The sequence below is a fragment of the Lactuca serriola genome, chromosome 2, assembly GCF_051521515.1.
Source record: "Lactuca serriola cultivar US96UC23 chromosome 2, Lser_US96UC23_V15, whole genome shotgun sequence".
Classification (NCBI taxonomy): Eukaryota; Viridiplantae; Streptophyta; class Magnoliopsida; order Asterales; family Asteraceae; genus Lactuca; species Lactuca serriola.
In genome coordinates, this window is record NC_136409.1 from 184,669,155 (window position 1) to 184,692,351 (window position 23,197).

General features: G+C 36.2%; 2 protein-coding genes across 4 annotated transcripts; one reads left to right on the plus strand and one right to left on the minus strand.

Annotated features, from left to right (window-relative positions):
* Positions 1-223: 223 nt before the first annotated feature.
* Positions 224-2,628, minus strand: LOC145087698 (AP2-like ethylene-responsive transcription factor At1g16060). Its single transcript, XM_079025728.1, has 5 exons — positions 2,286-2,628; positions 1,979-2,067; positions 1,296-1,369; positions 1,070-1,197; positions 224-975 (listed from the first exon to the last, which is right to left on the minus strand). Exons 1-5 carry the CDS (start codon positions 2,611-2,613, stop codon positions 389-391), a joined length of 1,206 nt encoding a protein of 401 aa, XP_078881854.1. The 5' UTR covers positions 2,614-2,628; the 3' UTR covers positions 224-388.
* A 16,143-nt stretch (positions 2,629-18,771) lies between these two features.
* Positions 18,772-22,952, plus strand: LOC145087695 (FACT complex subunit SSRP1-like). 3 transcript variants are annotated; one of them, XM_079025724.1, is made up of 15 exons: positions 18,772-19,027; positions 19,687-19,872; positions 19,978-20,083; positions 20,172-20,308; positions 20,413-20,496; positions 20,583-20,677; positions 20,751-20,859; positions 20,966-21,052; positions 21,148-21,240; positions 21,326-21,523; positions 21,609-21,754; positions 21,820-21,970; positions 22,048-22,146; positions 22,226-22,429; positions 22,516-22,952. In XM_079025724.1, the coding sequence occupies exons 1-15, from the start codon at positions 18,974-18,976 to the stop codon at positions 22,720-22,722; spliced, it is 1,956 nt and encodes a 651-aa protein (XP_078881850.1). In that variant the 5' UTR covers positions 18,772-18,973; the 3' UTR covers positions 22,723-22,952. The 3 variants fall into 3 exon arrangements, with proteins under 3 accessions (XP_078881850.1, XP_078881852.1, XP_078881851.1); XM_079025726.1 differs by having other exon boundaries at positions 22,232-22,429; XM_079025725.1 differs by having other exon boundaries at positions 18,774-19,027; positions 22,229-22,429.
* The last annotated feature ends 245 nt before the right edge of the window (positions 22,953-23,197 follow it).

Below are 23,197 nucleotides of genomic sequence, written 5' to 3' on the forward strand. Positions count from 1 at the left end.
AAGGTTTTTTTTTTTCTTTTGCCATTTAGTCTTGTATTGTAAAGTGACTGAATGGATAATCTGTCTAGACCAAATAAAGCCTCTGAATACATTAATTTCAATGTGTGATGAGTTTGGTGGAAAAAATAAGAAGGTGAAATATGTAAATGGTTGGTGTCTTATTACATTAAGTTATGTTCTTTTATTTAACTTATCAAACCCTTTTGTCCACATTAAGTCATGCTTAACTCATAAAGTGGTAAGAGTTCTTTGATTATTAGGAAATTTATTTACATCATTACATATGAAACGTAACGAAAAACCCCTCAGTTTCCCTAGTCCTGGTAGAAAGCTTAAAAGGATGTCAAAAAGAACCACTTGGTTGACCAAATTGATGCACTCAATGCTCTTATATTGTTGACCCAAATGAATGTTCTTGAAAATCATAGTTGACATTGAAATTTCCTTGAAACTTGATAGCATTTGGATTTAGGGAGTTAATAAACGGGAAACTTTCATCAGCCTCATAAAAAATCCCATCATACTCTTCATCGTTGAGCATCTGTGATCCCCTCTTGTTGACTTCTGCATCATCTTCTTCATCACTGCATGCATTAAGGTTTTTCTGAACAAGTTCTTTAAAGATTGAGGACTGAAACAGCAACCCAAGTGCTGTTGGAGATGATTTTTGGGTCGGACTAATAGGAAATTTGGTTTCAAATGGTTCTTGTTTTTGGGGTAAACTTATTTCTTTTTGTATGGAATTCTTATAGTTGATGAACAATGGCTCTGATTCTTCTTGGACTAAACCAAAGTTGTTAAAGGGCATAACCGTAATTTCTTTATGTGGTTTTGGGTCTTGGGGTGTAACTGGAGCTTGTGCTACTGGTTTCAACCATCTGATGTAAGTGCTTAAATCAAAATTTGTGACCGCGTTTACCCCTCGATACTCAATTGCTGCAATATCGTAAGCACGAGCTGCTTCTTCTTGGGTACCTGTAAAATGACAAAAATTACATTTGTTTGATTCGATTTAATAATTTAAAAAATTCAAATGAAAATACTATTTAAGATCAATTTTTTTTCTTACTGTAAGTTCCGAGGTAGAGATACTTGTTTCCAAAAACTCTCCCGATTCGGGCTTCCCATCTTCCGTTATGATGGTGTCTTGCAACTCCTCGATACTTTGATACCCCTCTTGAAAACCCACTGCTTTTTCTGAAAAAAAAAAAAAAAAAAAAACGAGAAAATACAACGTTAATTTATAATTAAAGACGTTGTAAAGTTATCATATTATTGTTTATATGAAATCTTACCTTCTTAATGAGGCTAAATATTCTTCCTTTGTTACGGTCAGCATTATTTCAATTTCTTTCTCGTAATCGGAGACCTTCACAAAAGTTTAAGATCGATGAGCACTTGGATCTTTGAAATTGTGGTTTACATTAAAGAGACATTTTATGACTTATTTTATAATGAGGGCATTTACGTCTTTTGACAAGAGATCTAGAGAAGTCTCTGTCCCACTTCTTTTCGGTGGACAAAAAAAAAAGATTTTGGCGATCGAAATCATTCTTGGTCTCAATATTAATCAAATGCAAGTCAAAAATGCAGTACAACGATTGTGTCATGTCATTTATGTCTATGCCCATATGAGATCAAGCCTTTGTCCCACCAAAAGGTGTAATTTTTGACATTGATATTTGTCACGTTAGTCCGGTGAACATCAAGTGCAGTATATTATGTTATGTTATGTCATGTCATGTCATATTATGTTATTTACATCTTTTGCATAACACAAGACTTTGTCCCACCCTTCTTTTTTGGTGGGATGAATTCGCAATCTTAGTCTCATACATGTCAAATACATGATTCATGTCAAACAAAGCTCAACAATTTATGGCATGTCACAAACATAGTACACCATGTTGTGGTATGTCACTAGACATGGGGCCTCAAGATACTATGTTTGCATATTAAATTTTAAAAAGTGATATACCGGAAAATTTGTGAAAGTTGAAGGACCCCAGTACTTGAGTGCAGCCAGATCATATGCACGAGCTGCTGATTCTTCTTCATCATAAGCTCCTGCGGCATAATAACAATAAAAGGTTATAAACTTGATGACTCATTGAACATAAGACTAATTTTAGAATTAAGAACTCACCAAGATAAACTATTGAACCCCAACCAACATGTCATCAACATTCCAGATGAAAGTAAGAAAAACAAGAAACGAAATCAGCTAGGTCAAGATTTGTTATAGGAAAATAAAGTATATGTAAAAAGGGTGAGGTGAAGGTTACCTTGTTTTCCTTTTTTCTTCTGTGTAACATTCCAAGAAAGTTTATCCCACAAGTGTGCTTCATATCTACCTGTCCATCTATGTTTACTCACACCACGAAACTTTGAACTTCTTTTCACAGTAGTTGGACTTGGTGAAGCTGCTGCTTGATCCGTTTGTTGGGTAAGGTTTGTTGTTTGCAACTGTTGAGTTTTACAGTCTAGTGTAAGATCTCTTCTTCTTCTCTTCACACGCCTTGGCTCAAGGGCAGGAACGTCATTTTCATTTTCAACCATATTGATGGATCTACGTAGAGAGTTCTCTTCATTTTTCACTGCAATCAATGCCATTATATGTATTATGTTTCTTGGACACCCTGCAAGAATGCATGCTAGCTAGCTGCTACATGTGTTTATATATACATAAATATATATAAATATAATTATGAATGGTTGACTTATGTGGGTGTGTCATGCTTTTGTCTAACACGATGATTCCAATGAATTATACAGCAGCTGTAGACAAATTTTATTTGTTGATACTCTGTTTTGGTATGGAATCGTTTTCATTGTGTTTGACGATTTCACACGTACAGCCAATCTGGTTCTGTATGGGTCTTTGGGGGGTAATCTAGTCATTTTGATTGTCATGACTGTATAAATTAGTAACAAATTCGTTTTGTTGTAAAAATGGATTAAAAAAATGCTAGTACTTTTCATTGGTCCATATATATTGCAACAGCTTCAGGAAGCATCAGATACCCAGCTTAAAAGAATTCCCATGGGATTTTCCGTCGGTTTAGTATACGTTTGAATGGGACGGAATTAACTATGGGATCTGTTCGTTTAGAATTGAAGAGTCCAAGCTACTTATGCTCTTACTTGGAAGTATGTGTATGCATGTGGCATGTGTTATTTATTATATATATATATATATATATATATATATATATATATATATATATATATATATATATATATATATATATATATATATATATATATATATATATATGGGATTTTTGTTTCCCAATTTCCAGTTGTGTGTATATTTGTTCAAAGATGATTCAGATTGCGGACAACATGCTTGCATATGACATTATGTACCTCTTAGAAAACTCTAGACATCTTTATGAATTAAAAAACAAGTTCCTTCCCGTGGCGAGTTTATGTTTAAGTATGATTTTTTTTTTTTTAACAAGTTATATAAAACTAAAAATTGTGACCTATCTAAAAAAATACAAATGAACCACCTTAATATCTTTAACAATAATATAAAGAGTAAATTACACGGATGGTCCCTATGGTTAATGGTTACTTGCACGCTTGGTCCCTAAGAAGTTTTTTTAACTCGGACCATCCCTAAAACCTAAATTTGTTACCCGTCCAGTCCCTAAATTAACTTCGCCATCTATTTTGCTGTTATTAACCCCCATGTGAGTAGCACGTTGGGGGCATTTTTGTCCTTCCATGTTTATAGCCACTTAAAGACCTACCCAACCTTCTTTTTATCAATTTCTTCTTTCTCGTTCTTCTCGGTGCACTGGTGCACCGACTTCATCAGTAAGCTCCAAATAATAACATGCCTGAATGTTGATTTTTTATATAAGTAGCAAACTTGAAAATCTTTTAATAATAAACTTCAATACCATGACATGTATCCGAGTCGTGAAGGAGGAAAGGGGTAAGAAAATGAAAAATGAACCTTGTTATTTGGTGTACAGCAAAAATGGGTCTGAAGGGTAAATTTGTTTTAATAGCATCATTCTCCTTTGATTCTAACATAGGTTCAAATCGGGCACCTACACTGAAAAATCCTTCTTTACTATTGTCAATCCAAGTTGGAACTTTCACCTGTTATGAAAAAATCAACAATGAACAAAAGATTAGTTAAAACTCATAAAGTCATATTCACCTGTTATACAAAGAGTTAACAACAGATAAGATATAAAATCAAGTTTTTAACATGTCTTAAAACTAGCTTCAGGGACTAACTTGATTTGGACTGAATAATTCCTTCCAACTAAGCAATCCTTATAAGTTTTACATCATAAAATCAAGTTTGCATATTGCAAGCTTCTGAAAGATGTACAATACACTGAATTGGAAAATTTCACACAAAGAATTCCTAAATTTTTACTCCGTCAAATGCTAGAATCCAAATTGACAAAACCTCATATCTTTCTTTACTTCTTTCTCTCCCTCTCTCTCCAACCAAGAAGGAACTTTGAAAGTAGTTGTCTTCGAATTCCTAATGTCCGCCTCTGTATCCACACAACAAAATCCTTGTGCATATTCCTCTTCCTAAATCGATCCCCAGGTGCAAGGCTGCCTTTGTATGGATGAATCCTCTCTAAATCTTAAGACACATTGTCATTATGAATCGTGAATCGTTTCCAAATCCCAGAAATCGATGACAATGTTCATTGTTTCCACAACCTAGAGAATCGCTGACGTTTATTGTTTTCGCACCATAGAAATCATCGATGTTGTTTATCGTTTCCGTAGACTCCTCCATCATATCAGCATTCTTCATCGTCTCCACACCAAAAAAATCACACCCGTCATTAGCGTTTCCGTAGATTCCGAAAATCGATCTGTGCGTTTACTTTTTCTTGTGACAGACTTGTTGTTCGATTTCAAGGTGAAGAAGCAAGTTGCGATGTGGCAGATGATTCAGGAGAAGTGAAGAAAGAAGAAGAAGGGTAAGGACGTGAGGGCGTTGGGTGGCGGTGATTTCTTTTATCTCTTTCTCTCTCCCTATATTAAATATAAAAGTAAGGGTAGATATGTCTTTTCACCATAGTTTAACAGCAAAACAAACGAAAAGTTAACTTAGGGACCGGGCGGGTAACAAATTTAGGTTTTAGGGATGGTCCGAGTTAAAAAAACTTCTTAGCGACCAAGCGTGCAAGTAACCATTAACCATAGAGACCATCCGTGTAATTTACTCTAATATAAACTAGATTTTTGAAGTCCATAAGTTTTAATAGCCCAATATCTTTTAATGTATTATCCAACATGCATAGCCAAATACAATTTACAATTAAAAAAATATAAAAATCTGAATAAAAAATCAATCGTTTCACAACACGTTAACCTTCGATCTTCAATTTTTCATAATCCCCGATCCAATTCGCAACCGTCGGTAAATATATTCTACTTTATTAACTTTGTGAAAATTGATTAAATTATGTGGAAATTTTATTTCCGATTCCAATATTCCAAGAGCATCAAAAAGTCGATAAAGATCACCATTGTAATTCGTGAATTGAATATTCATAATTTAGTTGTAGGTTTAATTGCATTCCCTGTTAGGTTTCCTTTCTTTTCTTTTACTAATTATTACTTGTTAATATTTATTCCATAAGCATCAAAGGCAAAGCTATCAAATATTTGGTAATATTTAGTGAATTTATTTTTCATTTTTTTTATTGTTCCATGAGTTCACACTATGTTTTTTATTGTTTAAAATTTCATTATGAATTGATTATTTGATTGTTGTTTATATCATAAATCAATCAAGAATGTCTTTAAAAATAATTTGATTTTTTTGCTTATACAATTCGATCCGTTCTGAACCCATAACTTATATATATATATATATATATATATATATATATATATATATATATATATATATATATATATATATATATATATATATATAGTATTGGTTTCATTTAAATGGTGAACCATATGATTTTACGTTCTAAACTCGCCACTGGACTTCCTTGACTTCCTTCTTTGAAAAAATTAACCCCCGGTGGACCAAGAACAAAATGTTAGAGGTAGCACACGTAATTTTAGGGGTAGCACGCCGAGAAATTACATTATACCAAAAATATTCCACTGCATAAATTTTTTTGAGGGTAGCACGATCTACACTAGGCTCCCACTAATTAAGGTCCGCCATTGCCCTAGGCCCTAGCTATATGTCATTTATGCAATTCCTGTTTTCCGATTTTGGTACATGATTTTACTAGCCGTTGAAGCAATATGGTAACACAATTTCATAATTTGTTTTTTAAATTAGCAGTAGGATTATATTTGTGTTGGATTAAGGTGTCTAAGTCAGTAACTAATTTAGTATATTATTGTAATTAGAAACAAAGTCCTTTTTGGATTCCCTTCATGACCATAAATACCTAAAAATGATATTAGGAGAGAGAAGTATAATTTATTAGACTATTATATGATTAATTAACTAAATGAAAATTATGGGAAAATGGTTTTACGGAAAAATGAGTGTCACTGAGTACGCTGCAAGTTTTACGGAGAAGATGAAGCTTGTTCCTTACCTAGTTCCAACGGAACTTTCCAAGGTCAATAGGTTTGCCAATGGATTACAAGCGAACTTTGGTCCAATGGTCAAACAAGCAACCACTTTGAAAGTCGTCATTTGGGCAGCCAAGAATGTTGAGACCCAAATAAGGGAAAAGGGTCTGGAGAAAGCTGATGTAACAACGTGAATTTTCAAAATAATTTTTCATTTTTAAAACATTCATTCATTCATAAATAATGTCAAACACATTGTATCAAATGTTATTATCACAAAACTTTTCCCCAGAATCTCTACAAAAACTCCAACGCATGTGTGTACGAATCATGCCGGCGCCTTCCCGCGCTCATCACTAGTACCTGAAACACATAACACAACAACTGTCAGCATAAATGCTTAGTGAGTTCCCTAAAATACCACATACAACACATACGCCACTCAAGGCTATAATACGACCCTCCGGTCAATGTGTCTCAGCGAGACCCTCCAGTCCCGTAGCTCATTGGACCCTTAGGTCCGGTCATAGCTCGTTGGACCCTCCGGTCCGGTCTATATCATCATACAACATACAAATATCACATAGCACATAATCTCATACATAACACATAAGACCCTCTGGTCATCACATAGTACCACTCTAGGTAACGTATAGTGAGAAGACTCACCTCGATGTCTCGGAAAATATCTGACTCGAAAGAAGTATGATCTAGCCTCCGCCTAATCACACAAAGTAATACTCTCATAAATACAACTGTACTCAACCCTAAAAGTCAACAAGGTCAACGGTCAAACTTGACCCGACTCGGCGAGTGCACAAGGGCGACTCGGCGAGTCTACACGTGTCCACTGACTCTCTTAGATTCTCTCTTGGCACGTCGAGTACTTCCCTTGACTCGACGAGTTCCACCTGGCATGAATCGCGGGGCCACCCCGACTCGACTCGTCGAGTCTCAAGAACAACTCGGCGAGTTCCAACTTGAACTCAAACCCCTGACTCTCCCTGATGTGTGTAAAATGCACTTGTTTTATTCCTACTTTTTATTTATAAATTTAGCACACAAAGGCAATGAACCTGTATTTTAATGGTATAGTTGGATAAGTAGGGTGTCGATCTCAGGGAACGGGAAAATTAAACTAATGGCTAATTTTAACTAAGCAAATAATGAAAGTAAAAAGGTTTTTTCTCTAGTTTTGCAAGACTAGAAACTTAAACACACCACAAAAACACTTAATTAACTAAGTAACTAAAGCAAACAACTAATTCACTAAATTTGATAAAGATGTTTCTATTTAGGTTCAACCAATTCACTCTTATGGTTATTTTGAATTTATGATAGATTAATTGTTATTGGCTACCAACTATAGTGGTTAGGTTCATGTTCATTACTCTTAACCCTTAGACAATTAATTAATTCAAGCGGTGATCAAGTGTTTAAACTAATTAATTCCCTAGATTAATAATTTGGATTAAATAAGATTTGTAGTGGTTAATCAAATTGGTGATTCAATTAACCTCTTGTTTGTTGGTTTCTCAAACAAGCTCACACATTAATCTACCCATTATCTTGTTAATCTTAGTTTCATATTCATTATTCCTAAGCATATGATTAAGTGTTCACATAGACATATGAGGTTAACAACTAAGAGATGTTCATGCAGCTTAATTGTCTTCCAATTAACAGAAAATAGTTGTGATTAATGCATAAGGTTCTTTAACAAACTTAATTTAATAAACAACCAATAAACAATCAATCAAAAGCTAAGAATTAAACCATAGGATTTACTTGGCATTCCCCAAACAGAAACAAAAACGTATTTAGCTCATAGTTGCAGTAAAAACAAACACAAAAACAGGTTTAACTAAGCTAAACATACTTAATTCCTAAAGCTAAGTGGAATGATTAACCTAGTTGCTTTAATTCTTCAAGAGATTGAAGATTGGAGTTCCTCAGCGCCTTCAAGGGTTCTCAATCGCAGATGAATCTTCAAAAAATGCCAGAAAGGTATTCTCATCGGATAACGGCTCGGTTTTTATAACTATCTCAAAACAGGGTGTACTCGGCGAGTAACAAACCCAACTCGCCGAGTAGGTTCTTAGTTATCCGTCTCAAATCAGGAGTCGTGACTTATCTTCTGGAATATTCTAATGGACTCGCCGAGTAGGCTCATGTACTCGCCGAGTAGGAAAGCTTTTGTCCCTCAATCTTCATTCTTTGGTCTCTAATTGCTTCCCCTTGTTCCCTTTCACTCCCAAGCATGTCTTTTGGACTGAAAACAAAATTTAAACAGTATTAAGTACCTTTTGTCCACATTATACACATAATTAGTTAAAAATGAATAAAAATGTATGCTAAATAATTAACTAATTATGCACATATCAAAATACCCCACACTTGACTTTTGCTTGCCCCCAAGCAAAATTGAATTTTAAACATATTAGAATCACATATGACAACTCCAATCTAACCCATCCATTATGCAAAGACCGCAACGCATGCATTTGTGTCTAAAATTGTCCTAAATACCCCCCATACTCCAAATACTCACAATCCTCATAAACATTCGCCCACTCACCCCGAACTATGCTCATTTTATGCATCCCTCCGAATCCATCCGCAGAAAACCTCTTACCCTCAAGGTATTTTTAGTTGAGCAACCCAAACATACATAATCTAGAATTACAATTTATGATACCACTACGGAGCTTTTTTGAATTCTTCACTTCCTTGATAATTTGATCTTTGATCTCTTTGAATTCATCACTTTGTTGTTTGATTTTTGGTATCTTCAACTTTTTGAATTTCTTGGAATTTTGATCTTTTGATCTTCACTTTATTTGCTCCAAAATTCTTCAAACTTTTCTTGCAATTCCTTTTTTTTAACATGTACCTCACTTTTTTTTCACTCAAAAACCTACATGCTTAAGCAGGGGCGCTCAACCTTAACCTTTATTGGCTAACGATAATAATTTTCCTGGATACATTTCAGGTTTAGGTTGCTAAACATATTGCATCCCTCGGGCTGAGCAAGGTCGTGTTTTTGTCCCATGATTTCACTGGAATAAGGAAGCCATAAATGCACTAGAACGTGTATAGGCTCAACTAAACATTTGAGTTTTCATGCAATTATCAACACAATTCTAACATGGAATCCTAATTTGCTTTTACCAAAATTTTCTAAATTAAGTCCTAAGTAATATTTTTGATATGCAACAATTTTTTAAAAATTAGCCTAAATTAAGATTCTAAATTTTCTAATATGTGACCAACCCCCTACCCCACACTTATTTTATGCAATGCCCTCATTGCATATTATGCAAAAAAATAAAAATGCAAATATAGAGAGAATTGGAACAAACTCCCCTGGGGTAGCAGTCGATAGGTTGATACTCTTTTCTTCAGTTCCATCTTCACTTGACTTTAGCCATAGGAACAGCTCATCCATGTCTTGGGTGTCATGCGTCTCGTGTGGTTGACAACTCGAAAATATCACGAAACAAGCTTCTTAGAAAATCCCCAGTAACAATTCTTCACAAAAAGTGGATAAATGCTGCAGTGAAAGTGCTCAAAACAGTTCTGGAAATCGAAAATTGCAAGTCTACTCGTCGAGTAGTGACGTGTACTCGGCGAGTATCTCTTGACTTGGAACTATAACGTGTAATATCCCATGTACTCGTCGAGTAGAAGTTGTGCACTCGGCGAGTAGGCACTGTATTGCCAAAACTGATCCAGCTCATGTTCCTTTTGACTTAGGTTTTGAAATTGGAAATTTCACTGACCCTCACTCTAAATCCAGCATCAACACTCTCCGTTACTCTCGACTCTCACGGACTCAATCCTAAGGATAAAACTTCATACTTTTTCTTGAACATCTTGTTGGATATAGTGTCTAAGTCCATAACTATATTTGATATGTACTTGACCCGACCCGGCATGGTCCATTTGGGTTGCACTTCACCCGAACAATTTATAGATAATATTTGAGAATAGTACAAGTTATGATTTATTAATATATTATAAGTTCTAATATATTAATATAAGATCATATTATTTAATTAGTATTGATCTATAATTAATCTAGGATTAATTTAGAGATCAAAGATATTACTAATTAAATATGGGCTTCTATATTTATATAGTGTGGGATAATGCTTATTTGGTATGGGCTAGGCTTGTATGGGAAAGTCCATGGATACTCCATGGAGCTTTAACCCATGGATCTCATGGAAATAAAGAGACATGGGTATTAGGGTTTACATGGATGTAACCCTAATCCATCACACTATATAAAGGAGGCTTTGGTTCTTGAAATCACACTAGTTGACACTTGTTGAGGTGAGGGCCGATTTCAAGATAGTAGTGACTATTCTCTCAAAGTTCCAAGTTTATGGTGATTTGTGATTTCCATTTGAGGCATCCACACTATTGGTGCTAGGCTCTAAAACTCCAAGGAATCAACTTCAACTACAAGGTAAGTGTTTCTACTAGCTCTATTTGATTCAAGTTCCCCATGCCATGCTAGTTAGGATATGAACCTTGGAAAAATAATTATTTGCATGTATCTTAGACAAACATAGATCCAAGGTTTATTAGGGTTGCATGTACACTTAGGAAGTGTTAGAATGCTCAAAACCCATCACATCTCTCATTCCTTACTTGACCCTCAAAAATTTAGTATGCTTCCTAACCTTCCATCCCTGAAAATAAACAACTAAAAGTGAAAGTAATAACCATCCAAAAAATAAAAATCATCCAAGTGTTTAACAATTGCTCAAAACAAAACAAAACATCATAAAAACACAAAACATAAAAATAAACTCTTCAATCTTCTTCCTCCATATCGGCTCCTCCTGCACCACTTCCTCCTTTTTCATTTCTCCTCGTCATTCTTTCGTCCCAACTCATAATGTATGGATAGCCGGGTCCGGGTCTTGGGGCAATGTTCATCTGTTGGAAGAGGTATTCAAAAGATTGATTATTATAATTAACCCCTCGTCCAATATCGTCCAAATAGCGTCGGTATTCCACTTGATTCCACCCATCGTTTTCCTCCTCCACCGGAATAACCGGTGGGTCTTCTCGTACCCGCTCGCTACGTTGTCGTACCCGCCTTCCCGGCTCCTCGGGGATTGCTTCCCCATCTTTAATTTACAACCTCTCCTCCATCATAAGCCATTTTTGCCAAACTCTATATCCACATCAAGGACCGAAACGCCCTTAGTCTTGCTCTCGGGAGCCTAAAATTAGATATTTCAAGAACGGGGCGTTACATCTGTTCCATACAATCATAGATCTGGCCTCCCTAAGCATGATAATCACATAAAGTTCGGACCTTGACACACATATAACATGGAAATGGTCCAAAACGGTGATTTAGCCCCAAAAATGACATTCCAAGCTCATGACCTCCAAAATGACTCATAAAGCTCCAAGGATTAAGGTCTCTGGACCTCTTTGGGTCCAGGTCCAGAACACAAACTCGAGGAGGGACCAAATACACCACTTAATCAATCTCTAAAAGGGTTAGGAAAACCCTAACACTAAGAATCAACACCAAAACTGAAGAAGGTCCGAGAATAATACCTCAATGCAATCTCTATGAGCTCAAAACCACCAAAAATCGCACCACCTTCAGCCTCCTCTTGCCTTAAACACTTCCTTCTTGCAAAAACACCCACCGAATATCAAGATTGGCCTCTCCTTCCTCACAAACGCTCTAGATCTCTTTAGGGTTTCTCTTTGGGGTTGGTGGTCGCAAATGACGGCCATAAGGCCCTTTAAATAGGTCTCAAACCCTGGAAATTAGGGTTTCATTAAACAGCGTGGACTCGCCGAGTCCATTCATGAACTCGCCGAGTCCAGCTGTGAACTCGCGTACAAATCCGCGACCATACTCGGCGAGTCTAGATGCCAACTCGCCGAGTTCCCCCACAAAACTCAAAAATAAAAGAACAAAATGTCATACCTGGGAATCCGGGTGTTACAGCTGAAGTTGGTGAAAAGAGGAAGTTTGAAGGATCCTCAAGACCTGATAATAAGGGAAAGTTCTCGAAGTCTAACTTGGACGACTGAAGGAATGGAGCCAAGTGGTGTGAGAAGTGCAAGAAAAAGCACTTCAGAAGATGCGATGGAGAAGTGGCGTGCTATAAGTGTGGTAGGACCGGTCACTATTCCAGAGATTATACATTCGACAGCAAGAAGTGCTACGAATGTGGAAGTAATGGGCATATTTCAAAGGACTGTCCAAAGAAAAACGAAGCAGCAAGACCAAATGCACCGCCAAAACCAAGGGCATTCCACATGATCCTCGACGAAGCAGAAAACCATGCGAGGAATCAAGGATGAGGACTTCATATCCGAAGATCAAGTTATGTAGTAGCCATAGTATCGTATGATGTAGCCTATTAGAGGCATAGTCTAGGGCGAACCTGAACACCTATGTAAACATTTCAAGGAATAATATAAAACCTTCGTTTTGATATTTGATGTGTTAAACTGTTATGTGGTTTTCTTGTATGGTGACTTGGAAAACTGCGAGACAATACTTGGGACGAGTATAAGTAGGTGTGGATGGTAGTAGAGGCCTATACTACCGGAAGCACATGACTTACACTTGGATCAGGGAAAGTCACAAGGTTACCAAGAAGCTAGTAATTGATACCGTTTTATTCAAGAATGTCGTTACCATCGTTTTGGTAAATGACTAAGAAGACGATTGGTATCCCGACCCTAGTGGTCATATCACATTGAGTCCGACTATGATAAGTAGGTTACGTGGTTTAGAGAACCAAGTTTGATGTAGCGTCCGACTTAAACCAAACGATTGAAATCAAAGCGATCAATAGAAGTATCGCGCTCGTTGTTAAAGAAGTTGGTAGCTAGAAATGCTACATGTTAAAATGTCATTATATCACATTAGACCATGAAGGAAGGCATATTCCATTTAAGAATTTGACTCTAAGAGACCTAAGTCTAAGCGTTGCAACATACGATGATAGGTCATTAGAATATGACACATCGATGCATAGTAGTGATAAAAGAACTTATCTCAAGTTCGTATCCAGTGAGGATCGACATTGTGACTTGAAGGTCATAATTTGGAGTCTATCCTGAGGTAGAGAGCAGGTGCACGATCGAGTACTGCTTACAGTCAATGAGTCTAAGAGATAGACTTGAATGAATATAGAAGTTATAATTATTACATAGGATGAAGAGATGACGTATGGAGTCATTATACGAGCCCTGTTTCGTTGATGATTCCGGGACGTAATCATCCTAAGGGGGAGATAATTGTAACGCCCGCAGATTCGGGCTAGTCAATTTAGAGGCAATAGGGGTCGAAAACGAATTTTTGAAAAAAGATTATTTAGAATAAATAATATTAACCAAGTTGTAGCATATGTCACAAGGTTTCCGTACATATAAAGAACGCCGAAATCCGAGTTATAACGAAGAAGTTATGGTCCGTCGAAGTTTTATGGCAAAACCGGTACGACACCGGGAGATGTAAATAGTGAATTTAAGATAGAGGACTTTTTAGCCTTAGTGATTTAAACCAAGTTTTTAGTACACGTTAAAACGAGAACACCCATAAAAAGAATGCCCAAATCTGACTTCGTATGAGGAAGTTATGATTTTTCTAAGATTCGGCTTAGCAGTGCACGACCTGAAACTCAAATTTTAGTTCGAGCGGTTTTTGGCTTACGCGAACTAAATGAGAGTTGAATACCTCATTAATAGAAACTCAACGGTAAAAAGATAGACGAAAACGGAGTCCGTATGAAGGAGTTACGAATTCTTCGCGGTCATTTAACAGTCTAAACGCCTCCTACTGTTAAATTTAAGATTGGTCGAGAATTAGCTGACGGAGTCTAAATGAAAGTTGTAGATCTTGATTTTACCTACGCGTTGAAAAAAAGAATGTCAAAAACGGAGCTCGTATGCGAGAGTTATGATTTTTCTAAGTTTGAAGGCTGATACGCGATAGGGGTGACGTGGCACCCCCATAATTGGACACGTGGCACCACTAGAAGGCTGCCACATGCCCCAACTCGGCGAGTAGGTCCTCCTACTTGGCGAGTCCATCAGGATTTCACACTATAAATAGATGTGTCGGGTTCCATTCATTCTTACACCTTTCCTCTTCCACTTTCTCTTTCTAAACTCTCTCTCTAGCTCCCCTTAAGCCCCCTAAAGTCTAGGTAAACCCCCTAGCACCCGGAGGAAGCCCCAAGGCTCCCGGACTCCCGAGAAAAGAGCCTTTCGGCTCGGGAACGCTGCTCCAGCGAAACCCGGTTTTCGAGAAAACCCGCTGTAAGTGAGTTGTATATATCCTATCTTTAGTATAGCTTATGTTTCAATATAGTATTGTTATTAGGACTTTATAAGGAGTATTTGAGCTATTATTATGGGTTATATAAGTATTGTTTAACGCTTATATAATAGTAATAATAGCTAGACTATTAAATTAGTCTCGTCAAGCGTTAGACTAAACTCTAGTGGTAATGATACTAGGTTTCGTCAAGGGATAATTGTTTTAAGAGTAACGAAGTGCTGTCCGAGTGCCGACTCACCACCTGCATGGTCCCTTTCATCTTACACATAGATATGAAGTATTTTATATAAATTACGTGCTATGTATGCATATTATCTGAATACTTGTTGTCTATGTTGGATGAATGATTTTATACATGTTTTAAATGATTTAAATTGTATATTTATATCTACTAATATGTTGGGATAAAACATGGGTAGATGAAATAGTTGGTGTGTGATGAAATAAAATAATGAGAGATAGGTGATGATAATTAGGTGAGGATAGATAGGTGATGATGAATCGGTGATGTAGGATACTACAACCTTGTCCGACAATTTGGAGATGTAGTCATCTACCAGAGTATAGATGGCGACCGCAGACTATTTTAGACAACCCCGTGGAAACACCAGCAGGCTCATAACCTGTAGGTGATGAATTACGAGTTCAGGCGATGTTGTAACTACGTATTCATGCGATGATACTCTAACCCCCTTACTATGAATTACGAGTTCAGGCGATGTTGTAACTACATATTCATGCAATGATACTCTAACCCCCTTACTATGAATTACGAGTTCAGGCGATGTTGTAACTACATATTCATGCGATGATACCCTAACCCTTGGTGGGCACGTATTGAGGGAGTAATCCCCGAATCAATACTGTCTAGGCGATATAGGCGATGATCCTTAGGGAAAGTCCTTAGGAACAAACATATAAGGAGATGCGATGTAAGAAGATGAGAGGTAAAATATGATGCAGGACACGACCCTTAGGATAAATCCTTAGGAAGGGTATGTAGAAATAAAGAAGATAATAGGGATGGATAATTGGGTTAGTTGTGATGATTGAACATAATAATTATATTATTGTGGGTTGAAAACCCTATGTACTCACCAGGTTTCCCAACCTGACCACTTAGTTTATTTATATCACAGGTGTCAATATGAAGTGACATTACACTGAGAGATTAAAGAGATGTAGATCACTAGTGTAAATAAATGTAAGTTCTGTTTATGCTTATGTTCCTGTATCGACGATGACATCCCAAACGTTTTAAAATGAATAAAATACGTTTCTTCGAAAATGTTTTGATAACGTATTTATCGTATTTTTCTGGGAACAAATTCCACAACATTTTTATGAAAAGAAGTACTCTGATTTTTATAAAGCATAAATAAAATTGGTCTTTTCTGGCCGAGAAAATGAGGATGTCACATTGGATTCCTTGAAAACCTTGTGAGCCTAGCACCTCAAGTGTGATGCCTCAAATGTTTCACACAACACCAAATACACTTGGAATAACCTTGAGAGAAATAGTACACTTCTAAAATCGGCTATGCCCTCTTGTTCTCACACTAGTCCGATTTTGGTCTACAACATGTTGCTTATATAGTGTGTCATAATTAGGGTTACACCATGTAAACCCTAATTGATATGACTCTTCATTTCTTGGATCCATGGGTTCAAAAACACCATGGAGCCTCCATGGAGCATCCCATGGGTTTTAGCCCAACTTGATAATCCATGAAGCATTAGCCCACTATACAAGTATGGGTGATTTACATAATCAACCCATATATTTAATTAGTCTTCTTTTTATCACTTAGTTAATTCCAAATCAATTCTTGATTAATACTAATTAAATAATATTATTAATATATTAGAACTTATAATATATTAATAAACCTTAAGTGTTATTTCTCTCATTTTGGTCTATCCAAATGCATGATGCCATGCAACCCAAATGGACCATGCTAATCGGGTTAAGTACATTCCATAAATAGTTATGAACTTAGACACATAATCCAACATTCATATCATTCCACCGCCTTACAGAGACCTAATCAACGTCCCTCTTGAAGCTAATCGAGCGCTACAATGCCATACTCTTTTACCACACATAATTTCTTTGACAGAACAAGCTGCTACCAATACCACATGGGGCTACATGTACTCATATCATTTTGTTCCCGACGATCCTTATACCCAAAGAAAGGTAACGAGAAGCTCTATGCTTCTATCTACTCATACGTTCCTTAAAACATCCCGAGCTAAAATCCTATTTCCATAAAAGCCCGAACTAACACTTTACCGATATACCTATTTGCTTCAAAACACAAACCGAACTCCCAGATCATCTAAATTACATTGCCCACACCTAAATGAGTTTAAATCTTTTTATTCAAAGGCCCTAAGCATGATGACAACCTATATTCGGGCTACAACCCCGAATTAGGAAACGATTTGAAACAGGACGTTACACATCTCGTGTTTGTGGAATCTCTGATTGGTCCCTCCTCTATATTTGCCTCTGGTAGTATGGCCGTCGCTACTGCCTCCGGAAACACCTCCTATTCTATTTCTTGAACCTCCACTAGATCCCATACCGATAGGGTTTGTGCCTTTTGTTATTTCCACCAGGGAAAAAATAGGGTCGTTGTTTAGCTTTTCTCCCACTGATTTCTTTCCATTAGGTTCTTCTGGGCGACTCTTGGCTATGACACTCAACCTCTTCGAACCTTTGGTCTATCTTCAGCTGAAGACAGGCTATGAAGTCAACCTGATGTTGGATCTGATGCCCTTGATTCTTCATTCGATCATACAACTGTCCTATTTCTGTTTCTAGCAATTCAACCTTCTTGAGTAGAGCTCCTCCAATGTCCTTCCCTTATCCTTTATCTCCATCTATAATCACAGTCATAATCGTGAATGCTCTGATACCAATTTCTTATGAATTGGATTATAAGAGCAGATTCAATAACATAAAACACCCAAATGATGCTAATCTTGATTAAAAACACTCAATGATACCAAATGATTAAAAGAATGAAGATAGTTTAGCCGATTCGAGATAGCTAAACTCCCAGAGAAAATAATTCCAAATTTCACGCAAAAGATAGATACATCACTTCCTATCCCACTACCCTCTTATACTATTAGTCATAACAAACTAGTTAATATAAAATGCCTAAAATGCCCCTGCACTAATAAGATTATCTGTATTTGATGGTTTTCCCATATTACTGTTATCTAACATATGTGGCAGAAGTTGATGCATAACACTAATAGGACACAAGTTTGCACTAAAGAAGCGCATAACGTTCTAAAATACGATTTGATTGAGCATATATGAAAAAATTCAATATTGAATAATAATTATGTAGTTTGCATCTCTCTTTGTAACTTTTTTTTTTATCTATTTTGTTAAGTATGTTTGATGAATATAAAATAATTTTTATCTACTTTTATTTAATTTTATTCTTAAAATAAATATTTTTTTGTTTAAAATAAAATATTATTTTTAATATTTTTTTTTGTAGTTTTAAGTAAAATAAAAATTATATATATATATTGTTTAAAAATAAAATATTATTTTTAATATTTTTAGTAGTTTTAAGTAAAATAAAAATTATATATATATATATATATATATATATATATATATATATATAATATAAATGGATTTAAGTTGAGTTGTTAATAGATATGAATAATTAAATTGAATTGGGTTTAATATAGATGGAACAGAGAATCTAATTTCTTATTGAGCACCATCTCAAAGCGAGGCACGTGTTTTGCACGTGCCGTTCTCTTTTACGGTAAAATGTTCGTGATTAAAAGTAGATTATGGGCTGAAGCCCAAATAAACTTACGACAAGCTTTATCAGGGAGCCCACCTGATCCCCTCATCGACCGTCGGGTCGTCGCCGTAAATAAGGCGGCAAAGTTTTAGAAGGCGAGGCAACACGAACTTCCCATGGGGCTCTTGTGCATTTGATCCACTCCCACCATCTTTCCTCTTTCGCGCCATTAACCCGTTACTCCCATTTGCTCTTCAGCTTTATTAAGCCATTACTACTCGATCAAAACCCTAGCTTCTTCTCTGTAACCATGGCGGACGGTCACTTGTTCAATAACATCTCTCTTGTCGGTCGCGGCGGCGCCGTAAGTTATTCTTTTCCATAATCATCCTGTCTCTTATTTTTTTTTTTCGTGTTGAACTTACTTTACTCTGCTCAAAACCCTAACCCTAGTTTACGGCGGAACGGCGACGAATATGTACGGCTTATGTGTGTGTGTGTATTATATATAATATATATATATATATATATATATATATATATATATATATATATTTTCCAATCAACTAGGTGGAGTCGATTTTATTTTATTTTTATCTTTGTCTTAGGGTTTTATTTCTTTTTCACTTGGAATTTTGATTAGTGTTGATTTGGGGGCACAAAGCGCAGAAAACTCCGTTCTCTATTTGGTCCATGTGTGATGTTTGTTTCTGGTTTTCTATTCGATGGCTGTTTGTGTTATATGTTTAGAACAGTGTTGTTCACTTGGAGGGTGGAATCATAGTAGATATATGATTAGCTTGAACTGGATTTAAGCCCTTTCCCCTAAATTTGGTGAAATTCAGGGAATATGTTTAAGCGCATTTATGTGAAGCTTCACCAAATTCTCTTAGGTTTTGTTCACTTGCTTGTTTTTCTCTTTAAGTCGAAGGATTTTGTTTCTAGTGTCTGGTTAGACATAGTGTTGAATATGTTAACTTCAGAGGGAACATTTTGTTAACCATCTATTACTGGTAAATGCAGAATCCAGGGCAACTTAGGGTTCATTCACGTGGTCTGGTGTGGAAGAAACAAGGTGGTGGCAAAGCTGTGGAAGTAGATAAGTCTGATATCGTGCGAATAACATGGATGAAGGTCCCAAGAAGCAATCAACTTGGTGTGCAGATTAAAGATGGTCTCAAATATAAATTCACTGGTTTCCGTGATCAGGTATCTTTTTCCATGCTCCCTTACTGCATTTTCTCTATGATGTAGGCTGAATTTCATGAACTGATTTTATTCACATGTAACAATCTTTTGTTACTCTGCTTGCAGGATGTGCCTAGCCTGACCAATTTTTTCCAAAACTCTTGTGGCATAACACCAGAAGAAAAGCAGCTTTCAGTTAGTGGAAAGAATTGGGGAGAACTTGATATAAATGGTTTGTAATCTCTATTATATGCATCTAGGAGTTCCTCTGATTGATTTTCTTTTAAGAAAAAACTCATGTTTTTCTAAATATGCTCCAGGTAATATGCTTTCTTTTCTTGTTGGTGGAAAGCAAGCATTTGAAGTATCATTAGCTGATGTGTCCCAGACACAGCTTCAAGGAAAAAATGATGTCATCTTGGAGTTCCATGTGGATGACACAACTGGTGCAAATGAGGTCTCACAACTTTTCTTCCTTAATTTTTCTGTCAGACTCTTGTTTTTAATACTTGGAAGTCTTGTTTTTCCTTACACCTGATGCATTTTTTTTTGGTTATACAGAAAGATTCTTTGATGGAAATGAGTTTCCACATTCCCAGCTCAAACACTCAGTTTGTTGGGGATGATAATCACCCCCCTGCACAAGTAAGTTGCATGAATTTCTTCATTGCTGCATTTGCAGTTCCATTTTATATCTTTTATAATTTTTTTCTTCTTTTACATTTTATAAGATTTTCCGAGATAAAATCATGTCCATGGCGGATGTTGGGGCTGGGGGTGAAGAAGCTGTTGTCACATTTGAAACCATTACCATTCTTACACCAAGGTATGGCCTCTATTTCCAGGTAATTTTCATTTTCTTTTTGAAGGACTATAATTGGAGTTTCTTGATATTACAGGGGTCGATACAGTGTTGAACTTCACCTTTCCTTTTTACGGCTTCAAGGGCAAGCCACCGATTTCAAAATTCAATACAGCAGCATAGTCCGCGTTTTTGTTTTGCCTAAGGTTCTTTTTTGTTCTTTTTTTACACAAGACCCAGAGTTGTTTTAAGTTGTGATAAGTTGTTGTCATTGGTTAAAATGACTATATATTACCCTGTTTGGTGATGCAGTCTAACCAACCTCACACGTTTGTTGTTGTGACTCTGGACCCTCCTATCCGTAAAGGTCAAACAATGTACCCACATATTGTAATGCAGGTACTATTTTTTTTCACTGGTTTTCAAATTATCCCCTCACAAACCGGGTCCCGCATATGATTGTGATGATGATCATTCTGTTTTTGTTGTTTCAGTTTGAAACTGATTATGTGGTTGAGAGCACTTTGATGATGAATGAAGACTTGTATTCTAGCAAATACAAAGACAAATTAGAACCATCATATAAGGTAATACTTGATAGCTGGTTCATGATTATGGTATGTTAAGTCTGATATGAAATTCCAAATTTACCCTTGAAACTGAAATGAACAGGGACTGATTCATGAAGTGTTCACAATGATCTTGCGAGGGTTATCTGGTACAAAGCTCACAAGACCCGGAAAGTTCCGGAGCTGTCAGGATGGTTATGCTGTGAAGTCTTCATTAAAAGCTGAAGATGGAGTTCTTTATCCTCTTGAAAAGAGCTTTTTCTTCTTACCAAAACCTCCTACACTAATTCTTCATGATGAGGTATTGAATTCTCATGATGTCTTTTTATGTAATCCATAGCATATTAAATGTTGTCGTTAATTCATTTGTTGTGTTATTATAATAGATTGACTATGTGGAATTTGAGAGGCATGCTGCTGGAGGATCAAACATGCATTACTTTGATCTTCTTATCAGATTGAAGTCAGAACACGAACATCTTTTCCGTAACATTCAAAGAAACGAATATCATAACCTGTTTGATTTTATCAGGTAACTAACTAATGTTTTTTCTTGATCTGCCAATATCCTAACCATACTAACTAATGTTAATTTAGCTCAAAGGGTCTGAAAATCATGAACTTGGGAGGTGGTGTTCAAGCTGCAGATGGTGTTGCGGCTGTTCTAAGGGATGAGGAAGATGATGCGGTTGACCCTCATCTTGAACGAATCAAGAATGAAGCTGGTGAAGAAGAGAGTGACGAGGAGGTAAACCCTAAAAATCTTAAACCACAACCACAGTCGATAATAGTTTGACTGACTGACTGAATATATGTTTGTGACAGGATGAAGATTTTGTGGCTGAAAAAGATGATTCGGGCTCACCTACTGATGATTCTGGGGGAGATGACTCAGATGGTAGTGACAGTGGAGGTGAAAAGGAGGTAATTAGTTGATTTTACATTTTTGGTCCCTGAGTAAAAAAATAATAAAAGCATGAAATGAATGATTATTGATTGATAGCAGCAGAGAATTCCTAAGAAAGAATCAAAGAAAGAAGCTAGTGGTTCGAAAACAGCAGCAGCATCTTCAAGTAAGAAGAAAAGCAAAGGTGGGGCCGGGGATGAAGATGGTGCAAAGAAAAAGAAACAAAAGAAGAAAAAGGATCCAAATGCACCGAAAAGAGCAATGAGTGGTTTCATGTTCTTCTCGCAGCTTGAACGAGAGGTGGGTTTTGTTTTGTTTAAATAAAATAAAATAAATAAAAATTATAGTATAGTAATGATATGATGTATTATGTATGTTTTGTATAGAATCTGAAGAAGGATATTCCGGGAATCGGATTTAAGGAAATTGGGAGGGAACTTGGAGAGCGATGGAATAAGTTGACAGCAGAAGAGAAGGCACCGTATGAAGCAAGAGCAGTGGCAGATAGGAAAAGGTATCAAAATGAAAAAACCGGATACAAGAATGCGCAACCTGCTCCCATGGATTTGGTAGATGAATCAGACAGCAATTAGGGTTTTCGTTGGTGTTACTGTTACCCTAAATAAGTATATGTGGTAGCTTGATTTTATTTTATTTGGATTTGGGTCTACTGTTTGTCTTTGATGAGATATCATGGAACTAGCTAATTTGATGTAATGACTTATAGCAATCAGGCTATATGCCAAGGTTGTAAACATCTTGCAAGATGGTGATTGTAAGATTTAAAACATGATAAATAGTAGGAGTATATCTTTATCCTTTAGTTGAGGTGGTTGACAGTTCTCAATGATTATAAAAAATTAAAACATTAGTGATAATTAATCTATTCAAACATGACACATTGAACATTAGTGATAACAAATCTATTCTAACAAATTGTGAAATGTTGCAACATGTACCAACTAGCACTCCAATATGCTCATTTGGATGGTTGCTTCATTTCATTTTTTACTTGCTTCCTGCTTCGGTTCCTTTTTGATTTTCTATGGCGATATGTTTCTAAAGTGG